The 18,024-nt window shown below is 40.0% G+C and overlaps 3 protein-coding genes across 5 annotated transcripts in view; all 3 read right to left on the bottom strand.

The window, feature by feature from the left end:
• Window positions 1–1,561, bottom strand: part of herc4 (HECT and RLD domain containing E3 ubiquitin protein ligase 4) — a 10,853-nt gene extending 9,292 nt beyond the window's left edge. Inside the window, exons 1-3 of one of the 2 annotated variants that reach the window (XM_031879020.1) lie at window positions 1,431–1,561; window positions 278–548; window positions 35–194 (exon numbers count right to left, since the gene is read on the bottom strand). In XM_031879020.1, the coding sequence (XP_031734880.1) occupies window positions 35–194; window positions 278–503 (386 nt within the window). In that variant the 5' untranslated portion in view covers window positions 504–548; window positions 1,431–1,561. The other variant, XM_031879028.1, reaches the window with a different exon arrangement.
• A 1,829-nt stretch (window positions 1,562–3,390) lies between these two features.
• Window positions 3,391–7,259, bottom strand: LOC116377483 (androgen-dependent TFPI-regulating protein). Its single transcript, XM_031839126.1, has 6 exons — window positions 7,108–7,259; window positions 6,867–6,992; window positions 6,676–6,777; window positions 6,452–6,567; window positions 5,338–5,489; window positions 3,391–5,241 (listed from the first exon to the last, which is right to left on the bottom strand). Exons 2-6 carry the CDS (start codon window positions 6,981–6,983, stop codon window positions 5,204–5,206), a joined length of 525 nt encoding a protein of 174 aa, XP_031694986.1. The 5' UTR covers window positions 6,984–6,992; window positions 7,108–7,259; the 3' UTR covers window positions 3,391–5,203.
• A 1,135-nt stretch (window positions 7,260–8,394) lies between these two features.
• fam83ha (family with sequence similarity 83 member Ha) lies at window positions 8,395–17,682 on the bottom strand. Of its 2 annotated transcripts, XM_031840755.1 has the most exons (6): window positions 17,372–17,682; window positions 15,889–16,340; window positions 15,608–15,772; window positions 14,320–14,444; window positions 10,274–14,156; window positions 8,395–10,177 (listed from the first exon to the last, which is right to left on the bottom strand). In XM_031840755.1, the coding sequence occupies exons 2-6, from the start codon at window positions 16,330–16,332 to the stop codon at window positions 10,166–10,168; spliced, it is 4,629 nt and encodes a 1,542-aa protein (XP_031696615.1). In that variant the 5' UTR covers window positions 16,333–16,340; window positions 17,372–17,682; the 3' UTR covers window positions 8,395–10,165. The 2 variants fall into 2 exon arrangements, with proteins under 2 accessions (XP_031696615.1, XP_031696608.1); XM_031840748.1 differs by lacking the exon at window positions 17,372–17,682 and having other exon boundaries at window positions 15,889–17,361.
• Window positions 17,683–18,024: the final 342 nt, after the last annotated feature.

Below are 18,024 nucleotides of genomic sequence, written 5' to 3'. Positions count from 1 at the left end.
TTTAGGCCAATCGGTTAACAGTTTCTGAATTTACCTAGGCACACGAGCGCATTCTTCAAAGTTTTGTAGGCCCAACTGCCCATCTGAGCCCAGACCCCATGAGAACACCTGCCCTTTGTCATTCAGGGCAAGTGTATGGGACTCTCCACATGACACTGCCAGTATGATCTGTGCATCCAGGGCCACAACCTGTTCTAGTAAAAGACAAAGAGAAACGTGACTAATGATTTCACTAAGTGTTTGTACATATACATATATACAAACACACACCACCAACCTGGTTTCTTTCTGGACTTCTCATGCCCCAGCTGCCCGAGGTCATTGCAGCCACAGGTGTACACTGTCCCGTCCTCCAGCAGGAAGGCTGTGTGTCTGTGGCCACACCCCAAATCGCACACTTGCTTCCCGTGAAAGAATTCACATTTTCGTGGCTCAACCACAATCTCTTCATCAATCCCACCCAAGCCTAACTGTCCGTAGGAAGCATTTCCCCAGCACAGCATCGTAGCTCTCCCCTTTGGCTACACGAGCCAGCAGGATCCCCGTCTCTGCAAAGACGAGAGAGACACCTCGGCTAATGTAACCTTACAGAGCACGTTCAGACACCCATAGTTTTGGTTGCAAGATACACTTCAGCTGGTATCATCTAGCAAGGTAACGTTAGCCGAATAACGTTATGGATAACTAACATTATCGCTAACACACATAGAACACTCGCGTGCGAGTGGCTAGCTGTCTTGTCTAGCTGCTAGCTGTCTTTAGGATTGAATGATACAACACACGATATCAAAACGAGCTCGTAGCTGCACGGGTAACATGTAAACAGATTAGCCAAGTAAGCTACAGTTAAATGTTCGGTTACGTTAGGTTAGCTAAATTACCGAAGACCGACTTCCGTTTTGGCCGAATGGAATTCCAAATTAAAAGTGCACGTCTAAACATGTTAAGAAAATGTACTACTTATTGAAAGAACATTTTACCCACAACTAAAAGTGCAAAGTAATGATAAACCCAATAACTGCCATTTTTCTTCTGAGACTTAGCGATGTATGCATATATTTGTAATATTCAAAACGGAAGTAACGTTATTATTCTTGTTCTGATACAGTCTCTGACAGGAGCGTTGAAGACAGCATGCCTCTTGACGTTCGTTTTACCATAAAACAAAGTGGTGACATTGATTTAGCGTAGCTTTTCTCCAACAGTGCTGTAATCATACTATGGCTGAAACGTTAATGTTAGCAAGTTAACGTAAGTCTCAACATAATGTACGTTAGCTGAGTTAATTTAGTAAGCAGACAGCATTCATAAGTAGAGCAATTTAAACACATATTAATCCCTTACGTCTTGTGGAAGTTGTAAACAAGTTAACATCAGGTCTAACACGTCATAACGTTTCTATAACGTTAAAGCCAAATACCAAATCTTACCAAACCCGCCAGATCTGACAGTATTATTGTCGTCCAGCCAGCTGCTGATCCGACTGTTAAAAACGCAGACAAGCACACTTTCAGCGGCCAACAGCAAGCGAGTTGTGGTTATTCCTGCCCAATCCCTCCCCTTCACTGTCTGTCAACAACTGCTGCACGGGGCTGTTAAAGAAGCTCAAAAAGTCAGCTGCACTAGACTCTGAATGTCCGTTTCTTCTTTCAGAAGTAAAACTTATTTTGTAGTAACATGGCGGCACGGCGTAAAAGGCAGTGCGGCTGCGATTCACAGTTTCACTAGATACCGAGAATACTATCAGGATTATCTGATCACCTTCCTTTCAAAGGTTGGTGTTGCTGAAGTGTAAATGTGTTGACTTTTAATATGAAGGCAAACTCATTTAACCGGAAGTTTAACTTTGTAGAGGCGAAGAAATGTCGCGATTCATCCACAATGTTATAGATGGGGCGCACACGCGCATGCGTATCGTGCCGCTTATACATGTACGTGAATGAATGTATTGCCTTCGCTAGCCTACATATTATATGTAGTTTTGTATACAACACATGTATGTGTACGGTTGTGTGCAGGTTGTGTGAAACTAAAAGGAATGGTGAAAGTGCAATAAGTGTGCATGCGCGTGGGAAGGTTCTTAGTGCTCATATTCTTATCAACTATCATTGGAAGACATAAGTTATAAATGCCCATAGAAAAAGACAATTTAATAAGGAAAACTATTCTACAATTTACGAATATATTCCAAGAGGCTTATATAAAGGAATCAAAAGAATAGTAAAGTTAAAATCTGTACTACAAAAACACTGGAATTATAATATATGAGATGAGATTATACTTATTCAAAAATTCTTATTTATTATATACAATATTCAAATTATTTTTATTTTATTCAAATTTTGCTAACCTCATGACCTTACGATGTCATTAGAAGGATCTGGAACTTCTCTGCTGGACCTCATTTGTCTCCCTCTGTTGGACGTTATACATAAAGTCAGTCTCTCACCAGTGCACTTGTTTTTTGTGAAAAAAGTAATCGCATGAAGGGTCTTAAGCACTATTATATTAACTAGCTTTGCTAGCAAAGAATATCTAGAATAGCTTGTCTTTGGTGATGCCACAGAACAACAAAAAAAACAAAACTAACTAATAGTATAGCAATACTACAATAAAAAAAAAATTCCAATACAAGTAAAAGTGTTGAAAATCCTAAAAGTAAATGTACAGAAATATCATCAAAATTGTACTTAATGTATTAAAATTAATGCTGGAATATGGCCCTGGAGAATGTAACAGTATCATTAAATATATGTTGGATTGTTTACACTGATGTGTTCACACATTAATGTTGTAGTAGGTCCAGGAGGAGCTAGATTAAAATATTTACTATGCTGTTAGGTGGTTCATAACAATGTGTTTTATTTTAGTCTATTTTACAAACCTAGATTTTGTAAGAAAAATCTAAGTATCTACAGCAGTCAAAAAAATGTAGTGGAGCAAAGAAGTACGATATTCCTTTCTTATTATTCTGGAGTAAAAGTACAAAGTGAAATCCAATAAAAGTACTCAACTTAAGTACAAATACTTCACAACTTTACTTACATGAGTAAATGTACTTGTATATGTATGTTCTTCATAGCACTTGCCATAAAAGTATTCGTGGACAGCCGCCACACAAAGGGGTTAACTTGGATTATTTGATGGCAGTATATATGATGAATAAATTAGCAAAAAACTGCAATACATTGTTCTTTTCGATCAATACACTTCCAAAGTAGGTTAGGTACTGGTGATAGATGGTAATTCATCTAATCTTTTCCAAGTTTTTCACAGTGGTGCATTCAATTTGAAATCATAGATCACAGTCGTAACTCCTTTCTTTTATTGCTTTACGCAGGTGACAAATACAGTCTAAATTTCAAACTGCGTTAACACTGAAAGGCAACAATAACCCTCCTTCCATAACAATAGCTCATTCTACGCAGTCGCTTGCGTACCAGCACTCGTGTCTCGTGATTAACATCTTTCAATTGTAAAAACAGGTGCTTGTTAAAATCCAGTTGATCCTGTATTGCTGGTTCTTCACGGGGTTTTCCTTTGGAACTTACGCACTCTGGTCCGGTGGCTCAGAGCAGCAGGAACTTATTTCACTCACATAAGTTACAAATCAGCGCACAAACAGGACAGAACCAAGAGGAATAGACATGTTGCACTTGCTGGGAGTAAGTAAAAACATCTTTTTACATTATCTTAATTACTTCATGTCAACTAATCAACGCTTTTGTTGACTGTTGACTGTAGTTTATGTTATTTTGACCAGTGTTTTCTTTTAACATGCTCAGGTCGTTGCTGGCCTTATCTTCATCATAATGTGCTTTTCAAAAGGACTCAAAGAGGTGAGTTTCTCTTGTGTATGATTTTCTGTTTAAAAATGTAATTCAGATAAAGAATTTAAAAGACAGGAACAAACAAAAACAGCACCAGAGCTGCTCGAGGAAGTGACCAGTGTTAGGAAGAAGGAAATAAAGTGTGATTCTCGGCAATGATGCATTATTTCCTTTGACAGGGAATTAAACCTCAAAAACTACTATCTGAAACATCTACCAACAACAAGAAAGTGAGTAACCATCCGAAGTTAAATGCTGGAATCATTTGGGATAATTGAGATGGTATATTTTACATTCATCTTTTCAACAGAAGGATTTGACAGAAGAAGATGTGCATTTATTGGCCAAGATCCTTTCAGTTGGATTGGTGGATGCAGATCCAAACTATCTCCACCATCTTAAAGGCTTCAGAGACCTGCGTGGTGCCTGATTCAACACATCAAAAATAAGGACATTAACAGAAATGGATGGACAGTACACATCTGGAATTTTGATGGCATCCAAATTCAGCATTGTGTTTTGGATTACCACAAGTCCAGTTATTCCTGCAGCCCGCAGATGTTTCATCATTAATGGAAAAATATGCACTTTATTACAGGTCAAGCATGACATTGGTAATGAATCACAAAAGAACTCCCTTTTGTGCAGAGAGGAACTCAATAGTGCTTATTATCGAGGGGATAATGTTGATGTTGGATCCTGTCTGCTTCCTGTATTGCTGAGTGGGTCATTTGTGGAAAAGAGCCTCTGATTGAATTCAACCTGCCTCTTTTTAAATCAGGAACTGCTTAAAATGAATATGATAATAATAATATAGAAAGGAGGATTACTTGCTGTTGCTGTCAGTGGTACTTGCTTTATTTGGCTTACTTTGATGTTTAAATTGCATTATTCAAGTGTTTGTGCAATGCAAATAGCCCACTCCTTTATTGAGCTGTAAAACTACACTCTAATATTTACATCGAAGTATAAGTGTTACACGATATAGCTGTTGGATGCAGTTTCATGACAGATTAACTCCTTTAAAGTGAAACTAAAACTCTGTAACATTTGTTTAACAGCCACTACTGTGGATAATAATGGAGTGAAAAATGATAGCTAATTTTAGCTGAATGCTAAACCGTAACGTTAGTTTACTGCTTGCTAAATAGGAGTTACGAACTACGAAGCTACTAATCATAGACCAACAAAGGTTGTAGCATCAAAACCCCTGAGTGTATTTATTTGAGCAATGTGGCCTTTTATTGCCTATAATTCTAACTTTTCATCTGAAAGAGGAAGATTGTGTTACTTCCTCTTTTAAAAGTTACATAGTCATAGTTTAAGGGATTATGCCTACTGTTTGATGATATTTATGTGGCAGAGATGCTGAGTTACTTTGCTTTTCTTGTCATGTTGTTCATGTCCTTACCTAGAGTAAAGGAGACAAAAGAGAGAGAAGGAAATGAGACACAAATTAACATGCGATCCTATGTTTGTACCCAGTGATTAATTCAATGCCTCTTACTCCAAACATGGCTGTTGAGCTGGTCTCCTAGCACGTAGAGCAATGTCACCACCGTCATGTTAAAAACGAAGAAGCCCACCAGACCAGCAGTGCTGAAGTACGCCAGAAGGGGGTACACCCAAATCCCAACTGACAAGTACACCCATATAATCCTGCAGAACATGTTTAGAGAGAAATAAATAAATAGTATCACTGTATCTGTCTGAGCATCTTGTACTGTCTTGTCTGTCTCAACGGCACATAGTTTCCACCCATTGGCACTGAGGACACAGATTATACTATTGTAACAGCAAAACACACAGCACAAAGAATCTCCCCCTGAACATCAGGTATATTTATGGTTTGTACCATCAGACACACAAGGATCTGTAGGCAGCATTGCAGTATGTGAGCCAACTATTGAAGGTTCAAAGGAAGTTTTTATCCCTCAAGCTTTTTGTATTGTGAAATAATAAACACTGCTGTACTGAACTAGTCTGGACTAGTTATAGTAAGAACATAGACACATTTAAACACTCATGTGCTTTCAGACACGTTATGTCAGAGATTGATTTAATCTATTTATGAACTTATATCTTTATTTTATTTATTTATTGTATTTATTTATAATTAATTCTCCAGTCCTCTTTATGTTAGTGTTTCTTAATTCCTTTTACCCCTGTTTAGGCTTTACAATTTGTTATTTTTTAGTCAAAGACATCTTTCAGTTTTATAATACTGGCTTATTTTTTTTTAAGTTTGAAGAGGTGCTGCACGTCTATCAATCTGCATCCATTATAGTGATGTCGAGTGACCTCTTATTTGTGCTTTTTATTGGTCTGTCATATTATTGGTACACCCCACTGACCAGTCCTGATGCAAAGGGTTTTGTTTCATGACTTTTACTCAGTGCAGTGCTGCTGATCAGTATTTCTACATCTCTCCGATTCAAATAATATTAGAAATTTGATCCCAAAAAATGATATATGAAAGATCCAGTCAGTTTCAAATGAGCAATATTAAATTAAGAAGGATTTCATTGTTTTAAAATGCTGTGATATTTGTATGTCAATTATATACATGAAAATTAAATGTTTCGTCATGATTCTGCTGCATATGCTGACTCGACACTTACCAAATTAAGTATGCCGAGCCCACACCTCCTAATGCTGCCAGTGCATATTTCGTCTGTGGGTAGATGTGAGGCTGCACCAGCACTTCTCCAAGTAAAGCAGGAAGGACAAATGTGTGCTGAGAAAACAGGATGAGAATAACTCATTATGAGTGATGGTTTATGACAGGAGAATTAGGATTATTACATTTTTGGCACATGTTTGTTGAAAATGCAGATTTACAAACCATAGCATGGTTTATCCAGGGAGGAAAGAAGGTGTCAATTGTAGCTGGGTAGACTAATTCTCTGTCATAGGCAAAGAGCGTCCAGAAAAGTAGAACAACAAACTAAACGAAATACACAGAACATGGAGTTAACGTAAAATTCTTATTTAATGATTAAAAAGATGTAGCATTTTAAAACATTTTTTTCTCACCGTGCCCACAGGGAAGGCAAAGACCGAGAAGAGAAGGTCTTTACATCTGTTTAGAGTATTCTCTGAATGTTTCACAGCTTGTAGATCATTCAGGGCCGCCAGTCCAAAGAATGACATTTGTAGTAACTAAAATGTTACAAGTAACATAATTGTTTTCCATTTTCCATTTTCAATTCTGCAATATACATTATTGTAAACTATTACTACTATTATTATTAGGTAATATGGTTGATGTTCTCACCAAATTCAAAAAAGTAAGGTACTTCCAAGGTCCTCCATAAACAAAGATTCCTGGTGGCAACTCCTCTCCCTCCTTCGCAATGAGACTCTTCACAACAAATGCATACCAGCTGAATGCTGCTACGTGGTACACTCTCCTCAGGGTTGAAGTCATTCTAGTGTACAACAAACAACCCAACAAAAATAGTTTAAACAATGGCAAAAACTACTCTTCTTGAGTTTCCCCCTCAAACTGAGGTACAGGGAAGGCAGTGAAGGTTATTTAAAGATTAGTGTAATTCAGCACAAGCTTAAGGCATTTTCAAGCAGCGGAGACAAGAGGCCCACTGTTTCTTATGAAGCATAGGAGTCCTTTCATAATCAAAGCCATGTAGCATGTGACTGGAGGCAATTTAACTTAGAGTGAAAGGATAGTGTTTTGCAAGAGAAGTCGTGCCACGTTAAGTAAGCTAATCAGTCCAAGTTAAGTAAGAAATGAAGTTCAAGTGAAGTGAATCATGATCATTTGACAAATACACTTGAATTGATCTTTACAGAATAGACTAGACTAGAAGGTGTGAAGCTTGTCAAAGAACGGGAAACATTTACCCAGAGTTGATTCTGAGCAGTCATAACATGTCCTGAAATCCTCAAGTGTCATTGAGCAACATACTGAATGTCCGCCAGCATCAGGTAGGCTGTTTAAAAGTTGACCGTGATTTTTATTTGTCAAATTGTGAAATTGAAAAAAAATGACAGCCATGACATGTATAAATCAGATCATAAGATACAAATACCATATCTGTTATTTGACAGATGACAAACAGACTCAATTTCGCTTTTTTTTAAGATCCAAGAGAAGAAAAATTGTTACATTTGTTTTTTTTGGATTTTGTGTTCTGGCAAGTATTAAAGTGTTCAGGGATTTGCATGATGGTCATGACAGATAATTGGCCTGAGGGTGGTTGTTAAAAAGGGTGTCTGTTGCTTCAGGGCTGTGTGGACTAAGGAGCAAATCACTGGCCAGCAGAGGGCGCTCCTCCTGATTCCTGTGAAGCAACAAAGAAGAACAAGACCAGCTTGCTAAAAGCATAAAGAGTAGCCAGGACACAAAGACAGGCGCTGTGTTTAACATTTAGAGCATTAATAAAGCCGCAAACAACGATTTGCTAAATAAAGATATAGTGGAGAAATGTCTACCGAAGCAGGGAATGTAATATGCTTACACAGTTCTTTTTTTCTGTTATATCTTCATGTTTATGAATGCAGCAAGTTAGAACAGTGTATTATAGTAAGATAGACACTAAGCTGGAGAGGCATATGTTATGTTTATTAAAGAACTATTATGTATATCATAGTAACATGCTGTATGTTTTGTTATCTGTATACATATTCCTATATTTTTGTATTGTTTATGGTTCTTTTCACAAACCACACGTCCCATTATTACAAGTTATATGCACTTTAAAATGTGAACTGCTCTCTGTAAAGGCAAACCCAGAGTTCTGACCAGACTTTCCACAGCGACTTCAACTATCCAATCTCCACCAAACACTATTTCTCAGTGATGCTAAAGGAAAGGTCATTGTGGTGAGACACAGTTAAGGGATGCCTTGTGTCGGCTTGGGAATTGCATGGTAAGTAAGTCATGCTTTCATTAAGCGGAAAAGAAATACATGCTCATTAATCCACATTGGACAGCTGATTTTCAATCACTTTGTCAATCAAAAAACATTTAAAATGTCATTCCTGTCTTATTTTGGCAGATGTTTCAAACCTGATGACTCACAAAACTGATGTTTCCCGGAAGTAATGTCTTTTGCGGAACATAACATTCAAGATGGAATTTTAAGGACAGATTAGAAAAAAAGAATGGGTGTTTTTCACAGAAGACATTTTGACATGTCACAGCAGGAAAAGCAGAAGTGTAAGTAATAAAATGAATGATGGCTGTATTCCATTTAGCTGCTTCTTCAGGGTCCTGGTTGTGTTCATGCTGCCTCACGGTCACACTGTCATGGCTCACTGGTACACTTGAACACCTGTACTTTTCATAGTATGACAAGTCAAAATGTCTGCTTTACAAAAATGTCTATATATCTAGAGAACTTTCTTTTACAAAGTCAGGCACACAAAAGCCAGAGAACACATTTTGAAAGAAATTTGCAAGTGTATTGTATTTGCAGTTTCGAAATTTCTTATTTCAGTGTACAGCTATGACGAGTTTTCATTGAAAAAAGCAAATAACTATGTAGTCAATTACCCCTCTGGCATCTAGTCAATCAGGTAGCTTTGGCTTTAAACTCATAAAAAGTAACATCTTTCCTTATGTTTGTTTGTTTCACAAATCATCAATTTTGCTGCAGTTCTGTTCATATTTTTTAAATTCCATGTTTGATTCAGATTACAAAGACTTAAAGCTATAAAGTATTTACACCAGAACACCACCAGTCCAGCATGCATAGAAATTTATATATTCACTGGCTTCACAAACACGTGCTATTAACGTCTTTGCTTGACATGGTTGTGAAATTCTACAATATAAACAACAGCATATTACAGCTTGATAAACTCTTGACTACTTTAGATGATCTATTACACGTTTACATCACATTTTGTCTTAAAAACAGTTAACATTAATGCAACAGCTGTCATTGCAGTAAAAAAGGCAAGGTCAGACCTCATCACAGACACAAACTGCTGCACACATTGCACTTGACCCATGCAGTCAGTAATACCATATTTGATCCCTCAGTCCAGATACTTTTCACACCGGTAGCAACTTGTTAAATCACCCACGGGAAGAAGCCCTTTGTTGGTCATAACACATGTAATCATGACATCAGGCTTGAATTCATTTATATTACCGGTAGTTTTACACTTTAAATTTCAGCGCCACCGATACAGGTCCCCTGTGTTTCTTCCTCACGATACGTCTTGTTTGCGGAGAACAAGTGGAGAGATCCTATTTCTATTAAATGTCTTTGGTGAGAAAATGTCTTCAGGTCATCATTTCAGCCTTCAATTGACTTTGCTTCTGTCTACACACACTATGCTTTGCAACTTTCTTTGGATCCCCATTAAGGTGCCATCTGTGAAAATAATGGAGACACAAAATGAGTTACAAGGGAAACACAAAGTAAATTTAAATAGGTAATGGTAAGGAGGTAATGTTAATGTCTTCATACCTCAAATCGGCTGTAAACTTTCCTCTCCTTCCTCATGCTCTGAATCCGCTCCAGCAGCTTGTCACGCTCCTCACTTGTCTTAGGCTGCCCTCTGTTAAGTGACCTGATCCCTCTTTCTTTCTCCCTTTTGGCATTTTTGTCAGCTTCGTCTTCTTTCTCGTCATCGGTGACAGGAGACTCTTTAGCAGCTTCGATCCGGCTTTGGCTATTAGCAGAAATTTGCTCCAAAAGCAGCTTTGTATCATCTCTGAGGTTGCTGCTTGACAGCACGTTGGCTGTTGATGATTGGTAGCGAGACTGACTTGATTTTGGCTGCTTGGACTGTGGTGATGCAGGAACAACTTCATCTGATGTGATCTCTGGCGGTTTGGAGCAGTTATTTTGCCCTACTTTTTCAGTTGTTTCCTCATTGCAGACGGACTCCTGTGTAGTAGTTTTATTTACCATATTTGTGGCCTCTGTATCACCAGTTTTTATCTCATCAGGGTCAGGCTTTTCAGGCTCTTTGTTCACTTCTTGTTCATTCTGTCTGTCCAGATGAGTATTTTCAGCAGATACAGGTGACTTTGAAGGGTGGGGTTCAAAAGTCACAGATTCAGGTGTTTTGCTAGGCATAGGGGGCTCTGTTGGGACTTTTGAGGTCAGCTCAGTTGGGCTAGACGTTTCTGTTGATGGAAGCATTGGAGTTTCAGTTGAGTCTGTTGCAACCTGCTTGGGAAGACTTTCAGTATCTGAGGTGCTGTGCAATGCAGTCAATGTTTTTTCAGTCTCAGGGGACAAAACTGATCCAACTGACTCTGTTAGAGGAGAAGAACATGATACGGTTTCAATAGGAGTGGGAGAGACAGATCCTGTCAGGTTAAGTTTGGAGGGAGGGTTCGCTTGTCTTTTTGACTGGGAAGCATTAGGAGTAAAGTCCGGGAGGACAGGAGAGCTTGTTTTTGCTGCACTATGCTTGGGTGGAATGTCTGCTGGGGAGGGGGTCGAAGTAATAGTCTCATTTTGAGCAGATATGGATTTACTTTCCAGCTCAGCTGCATCATGTAAACATGATTCAGCCAAGGAAGGGCTAAGGCTAGAAGGTGTGCTACTAGCTTTCGCATTCTTTGATGATCCAAGATCCTGAGATTCCTCTCCAACACCATTTGGAGCAGAGCCGTTTTCTGATTCAGGAGCATCTTTTTTTGAAGGTGTAGGACCACAAGATTGTTCGGAGTCTGTCTTTTCACTGGACTGTGATGAGGAGGGTGAAGGACTTGGATTGATCTGTGAACCAGAATCTGGCACAATGTTATTAGCGGAACAGCTTTGGCCTGATGGGTTAGAAGAGCTGAATTCTGATTCAGTGTCTTGTTCAGGTAGCAGAGGAGGAGAGGAGATGCTGGTTTCTAACTGAACTGATTCAGAATTTGGGGTGTTAGAATACAACGCAGCAAATCCAGAGGATGACGGTTCCTCCACTGAACTGGGAGTTAGTGAACCAGACTTCTTTGAGGTACAATCAAGGCTTGGGCTTTCATTTTCATCAGTACCTTGTGCAAGAGAAGGAACACTAGCAGGAGTAGCGATTGGTGGTGTGTTGTGTATGTGTGGTGGTGTAGGTGGAGGACTGGGGTTACTCTGTTTTACAGCAGGATTTGACAGCTTTGGCTCTTCCGGTGGTTTGCTCTGAGTTGCTTCCGTTTGTGCAGAAACAGGCAGAGTTTCTGCTGATGGACTGTTCTTCAGCTCTATCTTCTCTGTATGAGTTGAAACTCTGGTTTGTTGTTGTTTACAGCTTTGGGATGTATTGGGATCAGTCTTGACCAGACTGTTCTGCTTGTTAGCTTTATCACTGGCATCTAAAGATGGACTAACTGACTTGTATGGCTCTGTGGATGCTGTTTTCCCTGAGTCCTCTGCTGTAGCATTTTTAACTAATAAACCCTCAGATGTTGAAGTGTCAGTCATCTTTTCAGAGGTGTCTTTTAGTACAGGCTCCTCCTTTATAACAGCAGTATTGCTTTTTAGTTCAGTTGGTGGTCTCATCGGAGCCTCCTCTTTGCTTTTTTCAGCTTCTGCAGCCTTAGCGGCTTTGCGTTTTGCTGCCAACTCTTTGAAAAACAGGAGCCTTTCATCAGGATCACTCATATCTACATGTAAGGGAGTGGTGAGCAAAGATGTGGGTGGCTGTTCTGGCTGAACAGTGCTGGGCAACTTGGCTTCAAACTCCTTGGATCGGGGCATGCATGGTGAAGAAGTTGCTTGCTCTTCAGCTTTGACACCAAAGGACTTTTTGTCCTTTGGTGAATCTTCATCATCATGTTTACTGTTTCCATCATCTGGTTTGGATGGGTCTGTGGCAGAGTTATCAAAAGAGGCTGACTTCATGTAACGGCTCCATTCAAAAGGTTCTCTTGCTGAAGACCTCCATTGTCCTATACCCTGAGAAACAAAAGGTAGTTTTGTCTGTTCTGCCTCATTTTGGTCACTTTGATCATCCTTTTGGTCGAGAGCAGTTTTGGTATCTTGAGAAGTATGCTGCTTTTCCAGTGAGCTGAATATCAGAGAGGATCTTAACCTAGAGGTCCTTGGTACAGCTGCATTGTATATCCTACGGAACGATTCCTCCCTTCGAAGACCAGCAGTTTTGGGTTCCTTTTGTTCTGCCTCTATCTTTTCCACTTCGGTTGTGGATGATGATTCTGAAGGTGTTGGTGTTGTTTTGGTTTCTGTTGATACTGCAGTAGGTTCCTCAAGGAATTTCTTTGGCGGTTCTCGTGCATTGGTTTTGGCATAACTTGGCATTTGACTTGCCCTGGGTATTGCAGGAACCCTAAACTCCCTCACATTAGGGATTTTAGGGACTGATACATGTATGCCTGGTGTTTGCTGTATGGGGTTAGAGGGCTCTTCAAAAGTATCTGGTGCATCAAGTGGTGTCGATGGCAGGCCTTCATCTTCTGCATTATCATATGCACTGAGATATGAGCTAAGCCTCCAGTTTCTTAGCCCCCGTTTCACCGTAGGATCCTTGCGGTCAACGTCAGGCTGCTGGAAAAACTGCTTTTGATCAGTTACATCTGAGGGGGCGGGAGATGTTTGACAAGCATTTGGCTGGCCTAAATTCATTCTTCTAGGGTGAGATGACCCATATGGTAAATTTGATGCAGGTAGTAATTTCTCTGAGCCCTGGTCAAAGTCTGCATGTCTGGTAGATGGTAAATAGCTAAGCACAGGGTCAAAGTTATCAAGTGGTTCCATTTCTTGTGGTAAACCAGGTTCAGAGTACTGATCTGCTGAATAAAAGTCTTGGTTCCAGAACTTGTCATAGCCGCTGGAATCTGCTTCTTTTCCTGGACCTGGTCCAGGCTGCTGCCCCCTCTGGGACTGCCTTCCCTGGTTCTCAGGCTCTGGCCTTCCCTGCTGCAAGAACGGATAAGAGGATCTACCATGAGCGTCTTCAGCATAACTGTGACGTTTGAAGGCAAGGTTTTCCATCATAGGCATCTTCGAGGGACCCTGATCAAAAGACGGATCCATGCGAGATTGCTGGGATGTAAATCTACTGTACAGATCTGCAGGGCCGTGCGTGGACTCCGGCTTTTTAAGGGGCATCATTCTCCAAATGTCCCCGCGTTTATCATTGGAATGTCTCGTCCATTCCTCTGGATGAGCGGTGTCCATTGACTGAAATTTCTTTGGCTCTCGATACAGTGTTCTATCACCTGGATATTGCCTCTTTTTTGAAAGGCTAAACTCTTCCATTGGAGTGAAATCTTCAATCATCAGCGGATCGGACTGAGCGAACAGAATCCGAAACTCTTCATCAAAGGTAGATACAAGCTGTCCAAGGAAAAGGTGTGCCATACAGCGGTGGAGCTTCTCAAAAGACCACATGAAGCTGGACAAAGACATGACAATAATTAAGAATGAATAGAAGCACTTAATTCATGGCATACTTGTGTCTGTTTTTTTTATGCAAACAGATACAAACTAAATATTCATAAATTCACAAAGTGTGGAGGTATTTTTTGGCTTTCTATGGCAACATTAAATGTGTTCACCTGTAGTTCCCACTCAACACAGCCCTGCAGTCTGTCAACAGGAAGCGATCCATCATCTGACCTTTGAAGGATTTCCCTGAGCAACACTGATACGTGATGCCGGACACTGTTCTCACGCGTAAAAGCTGAAAGACAAGCAACAAATCACCCACAAATTAAAATGAATTAAATCAATGTTTTAATTGCAATCCAAGCTAAGTGTTGGTATTGCGCGAGCAAAAACCCTACCAAAACAGAGCATAGAAATAGATAGAAAAGATACCTTTCTATATGCAGTTACTATGATTTCTATCAATAGGAATTTCTATCTTTAACGTTATATCAATGAAATGACATATTATGTTAATTAACATCAATATGATAAAAACAAACAGGTAATATACAGCATGTAAATGATTAACAAGGAAAAACCACACACAAGGACAAAGCAAGATGAAGAAGTTTTAAAATATCTCGAGGACTGTTGTTTGCTAAAAAGCTTCCCAATAATAGTATATGCAGTTCACTCAAGTCAGTTAGGAGTGCAAGCCAGCCATATAATGTTCGGAAAGAAAATGACTGATAACTTTTCATCGTTTGTTTGATGGAGTTGCCCCTAGCAACAGCTGCACTGTACCTAACTGTACTTCTGCTTTTCTTCACAAGTTTGGTTAATAAGGACAGAGTGAGACTGTTAAAGGATAAGTCTGGCGATATTCTATACTTTTGCCAACTAATCCCATGACTCAAATCTTTGTGACTTCCCTATTCTGTCTTTGGCTCTCAGCCCCTAAGCCCATACATTCCTACTGAAGAGGTAAATCTTTAAAAGAAGGTCATAAATAAAGACAGGATATAGCTTGGCACTGTAGTTTTTAGCAAATGTTAATCAATCAGGAGTGCATTCGTTGTGGACTATTTTCAGCTGCGGACTATTACACAGTGAGTATTCACAGCAGCAAGACAGTGACTCAAAGTAACCTACGTGGTTATGTTAATCGGATAAAAAGAGAACATGACGCACAGTGAAACATTGTGCCTCAATATTACGTTTTCAATCGTTTTTCGAGCTCAATATCACAGAGGAATAAGCTTTAGATACACAGACAGTACTGTTTGTCGGATGAACTCATTGGTGTTTTTGGTCGTTTAACTAGATGTGTTGACAATAAGAGAATACAGAATATCACCAGACTTAACCTTTAAGAATTCAAAAGAAATGCTATAACATTGCATCAGCAGGTTTTCCAGCTTTTAATGTAAGCAGCCTTATCTGTTGTATAGATTTTTCTGAGGAATATGTACTCACTTGAATGTTCTGTAGATTGACTCTGCAGTTGGACACCATGTGGACGAAGTGATGTGCGTTCTGCTTGTCTAAAATGACGTAGACGGCAACATTCCTCATGGCAGCATCGAGAATATCAGCAAACACGTCAACGTCAGTAAACATGTCCATCACTATAGCAATCACCTGAAGAGACAAAAGCCACAAACAACACCAAATTTTAAATTGCACTGTCAGGAGAATGACACTTCTTTACTAGTTTAGCATGAGGTCTCCCTCTGTCAAGAAAGTGAAAGATCTACCTGCTGTGCATTCTTGATAAGTCGTCGGGCCTGCTCCTTAATACTCGGCATTTCAGGCTCAGGGGGGTTGACCAGAGTTGTGACCTCTGTCGGCCCAATGAAGGGGTGCTGCTGAGGCCAGCCGAGGTCCAAGCCCGGGGCGTCCTGGTCAGAGTGCATCGGCCAGTAAGTGTCTGAGGAGTTATCTCCTCCGAGCTCCGGAAACTGTTGCTCAGGGTTGTAGCTCTGCTGAGGGACCTGAACCGAGCTCTGAATAAACTCAATTTCAGGTGAGGACAGGAAGTCCACCACATCTGCATTTTGGAGGAACTGATAGTATCCCTCCAAGTCCTCCTCAATCAGTGCGTCAATAGCCACGCGGTACTCTTCCCGATAATGAGGGGGGAGGTAGTTGGGGTCCAAGGGGTTATCCCCAGCAGAGGAACACTGAGAGCGATGTGCCATTCTGTAGTCTAAAGAGAGGGCGATGGCAAAAGTAGTCATGTGATGAATAGTGTGAATCATCCTTTCCCCAGCTAGATCATTCTGAATGATCACTTACTTAGAGCTAAAACAATTGATTCAAAATGAACACTTTTCATAATTAGTTAACTGTTACGAAACACTTTTCAACAATCCCCAGATTTCTCTGGTTCCAGCTTCTCAAATGTGAATATTATTTTGTTTGTCCTTTTTGATAGTAAATTGAACACCTTTAGTTTTGGGACAGTTTATTGATCTTTTTTTTTTTTAACCAAACAATCACCTGATGAGAAAATAATCATCAACTGGAGCCTATCAATTTAGATCATTGTTTATCATCTTTCAGATAAATCATGTTACGAGATTGATCACATCCTGTTGTCATTTTACATAACTATAAACTCCATGTGACTGAATACTGCTGCTTTTGTTTTACATGTTGAAGTTGAAGTCTCAGAGCACAATAATGGTTCATTGGATTGTGCATCATTTTGACTTCTTCATATGTGGACTGATTTTTCCAGTCCAACCATGCCACCCAGCCCTACGGCTAGCTCTAGCACACTAATCTTAGATTTGCGTCTGTAAACCTGTACAAGCCACAGCACAATGAATGAGGGCAGAAGGAATCCAACCACAGGATAGATTAAGGTTATAGGGTGTGGCTCCTCCTTCTGGACAAATGCACGGCAAAGTCTCCATTTGCAAGTTCATGTAAAGTCACCTAAATGAAGTGCCGACAAAACAAAACAAACAAACAAACAAACAAATCTAAACACGACTGACATGACGGAATAAAGTTAATACATTTGACCCATTAAACGGCTTTCAGTCACTTTAAGTGTTGAAAGTCCTCTTCAGAATATATTTACGAACGTTTTCCGCCCACTGAGACCGATATGGCATATCAGAGAAACTTCAGCAAAGCCAGGTAGCACTGCAGAACAATATGCGATAACAAAACGTTGACGTCAACATGGTAAACTCCCGAGTAATACAGGCCACGACGGCATGAACTTACCTCACTGCTATTTACTCGTCACTCTTCATGTCGGTTAAACTTTAAACCCGTCATCTGCTCTTCGTCGCCTTGTTTTCCGAAACAAACTGCGACCTGCTTCTAGTCCAGGAGTCGAAACTTTTCTGTTTCATTACTTTTCCTCCCGGTCACCCAGCTCAACCAGTTTATTGTCACGCTTGAGGCATGTTTGCGAAGATGTTTGAGGCAGCACTCAGAGGAGCAAGACTTGCTGTCGACAAAGTTTCGCCCCGCCTCGACTTCAGCTCCACACAGACTGTTCCCTGCACGGCTCTGCTGCGTCCATGCTTGTCCTGAAGCAGCTCAACTCTGCCCATATGTGGACTCTGCACGTCTGTTATCTGGCGAGAGCCGAGTAACTACTGCTGCTATCAACTGTGGCGATACTAATTAACGTTGTATATCAGGCAATGGTTGGCCGTTCCATAAACCCCCTATTACACATTGTTTAAAGCATTTATCATAACTCATTGACATATTACTCTACATGCAGACAGTCTGGCTTGTTGCCGCCCTCCTTAAAATGATGTGTCACCCAGCTACATTTTGTAAAAGTCAATATGGTTTCATTCTTTCAAATTAAATAAAAGTTTAGACGGATATGAGTATAGAGCTTCACTGTCATAAGAGGTGAC

Source organism: Anarrhichthys ocellatus, unplaced genomic scaffold, assembly GCF_004355925.1.
Source record: "Anarrhichthys ocellatus isolate YVR2014 unplaced genomic scaffold, GSC_Weel_1.0 scaffold3, whole genome shotgun sequence".
Classification (NCBI taxonomy): Eukaryota; Metazoa; Chordata; class Actinopteri; order Perciformes; family Anarhichadidae; genus Anarrhichthys; species Anarrhichthys ocellatus.
The sequence above is the reverse complement of the archived record's forward strand: the minus strand, read 5'-3'. Positions and strand labels throughout refer to the sequence as shown.

What these genes read in the sequence shown, in the direction of transcription:
- fam83ha (XM_031840748.1), bottom strand. Translation starts at nt 16,392, where the DNA reads ATGATTCACACTATTCATCACATGACTACTTTTGCCATCGCCCTCTCT. An exon ending in TTATCAAGAATGCACAGCAG is followed by an intron (nt 15,773 to 15,888) that starts GTAGATCTTTCA and finishes TTGTCTCTTCAG; the next exon opens with GTGATTGCTATAGTGATGGA. An exon ending in TCAATCTACAGAACATTCAA is followed by an intron (nt 14,445 to 15,607) that starts GTGAGTACATAT and finishes CTTGTCTTTCAG; the next exon opens with CTTTTACGCGTGAGAACAGT.
- LOC116377483 (XM_031839126.1), bottom strand. Translation starts at nt 6,983, where the DNA reads ATGTCATTCTTTGGACTGGCGGCCCTGAATGATCTACAAGCTGTGAAA. An exon ending in TTGCCTTCCCTGTGGGCACG is followed by an intron (nt 6,778 to 6,866) that starts GTGAGAAAAAAA and finishes TATTTCGTTTAG; the next exon opens with TTTGTTGTTCTACTTTTCTG. An exon ending in CCTGGATAAACCATGCTATG is followed by an intron (nt 6,568 to 6,675) that starts GTTTGTAAATCT and finishes CTGTTTTCTCAG; the next exon opens with CACACATTTGTCCTTCCTGC.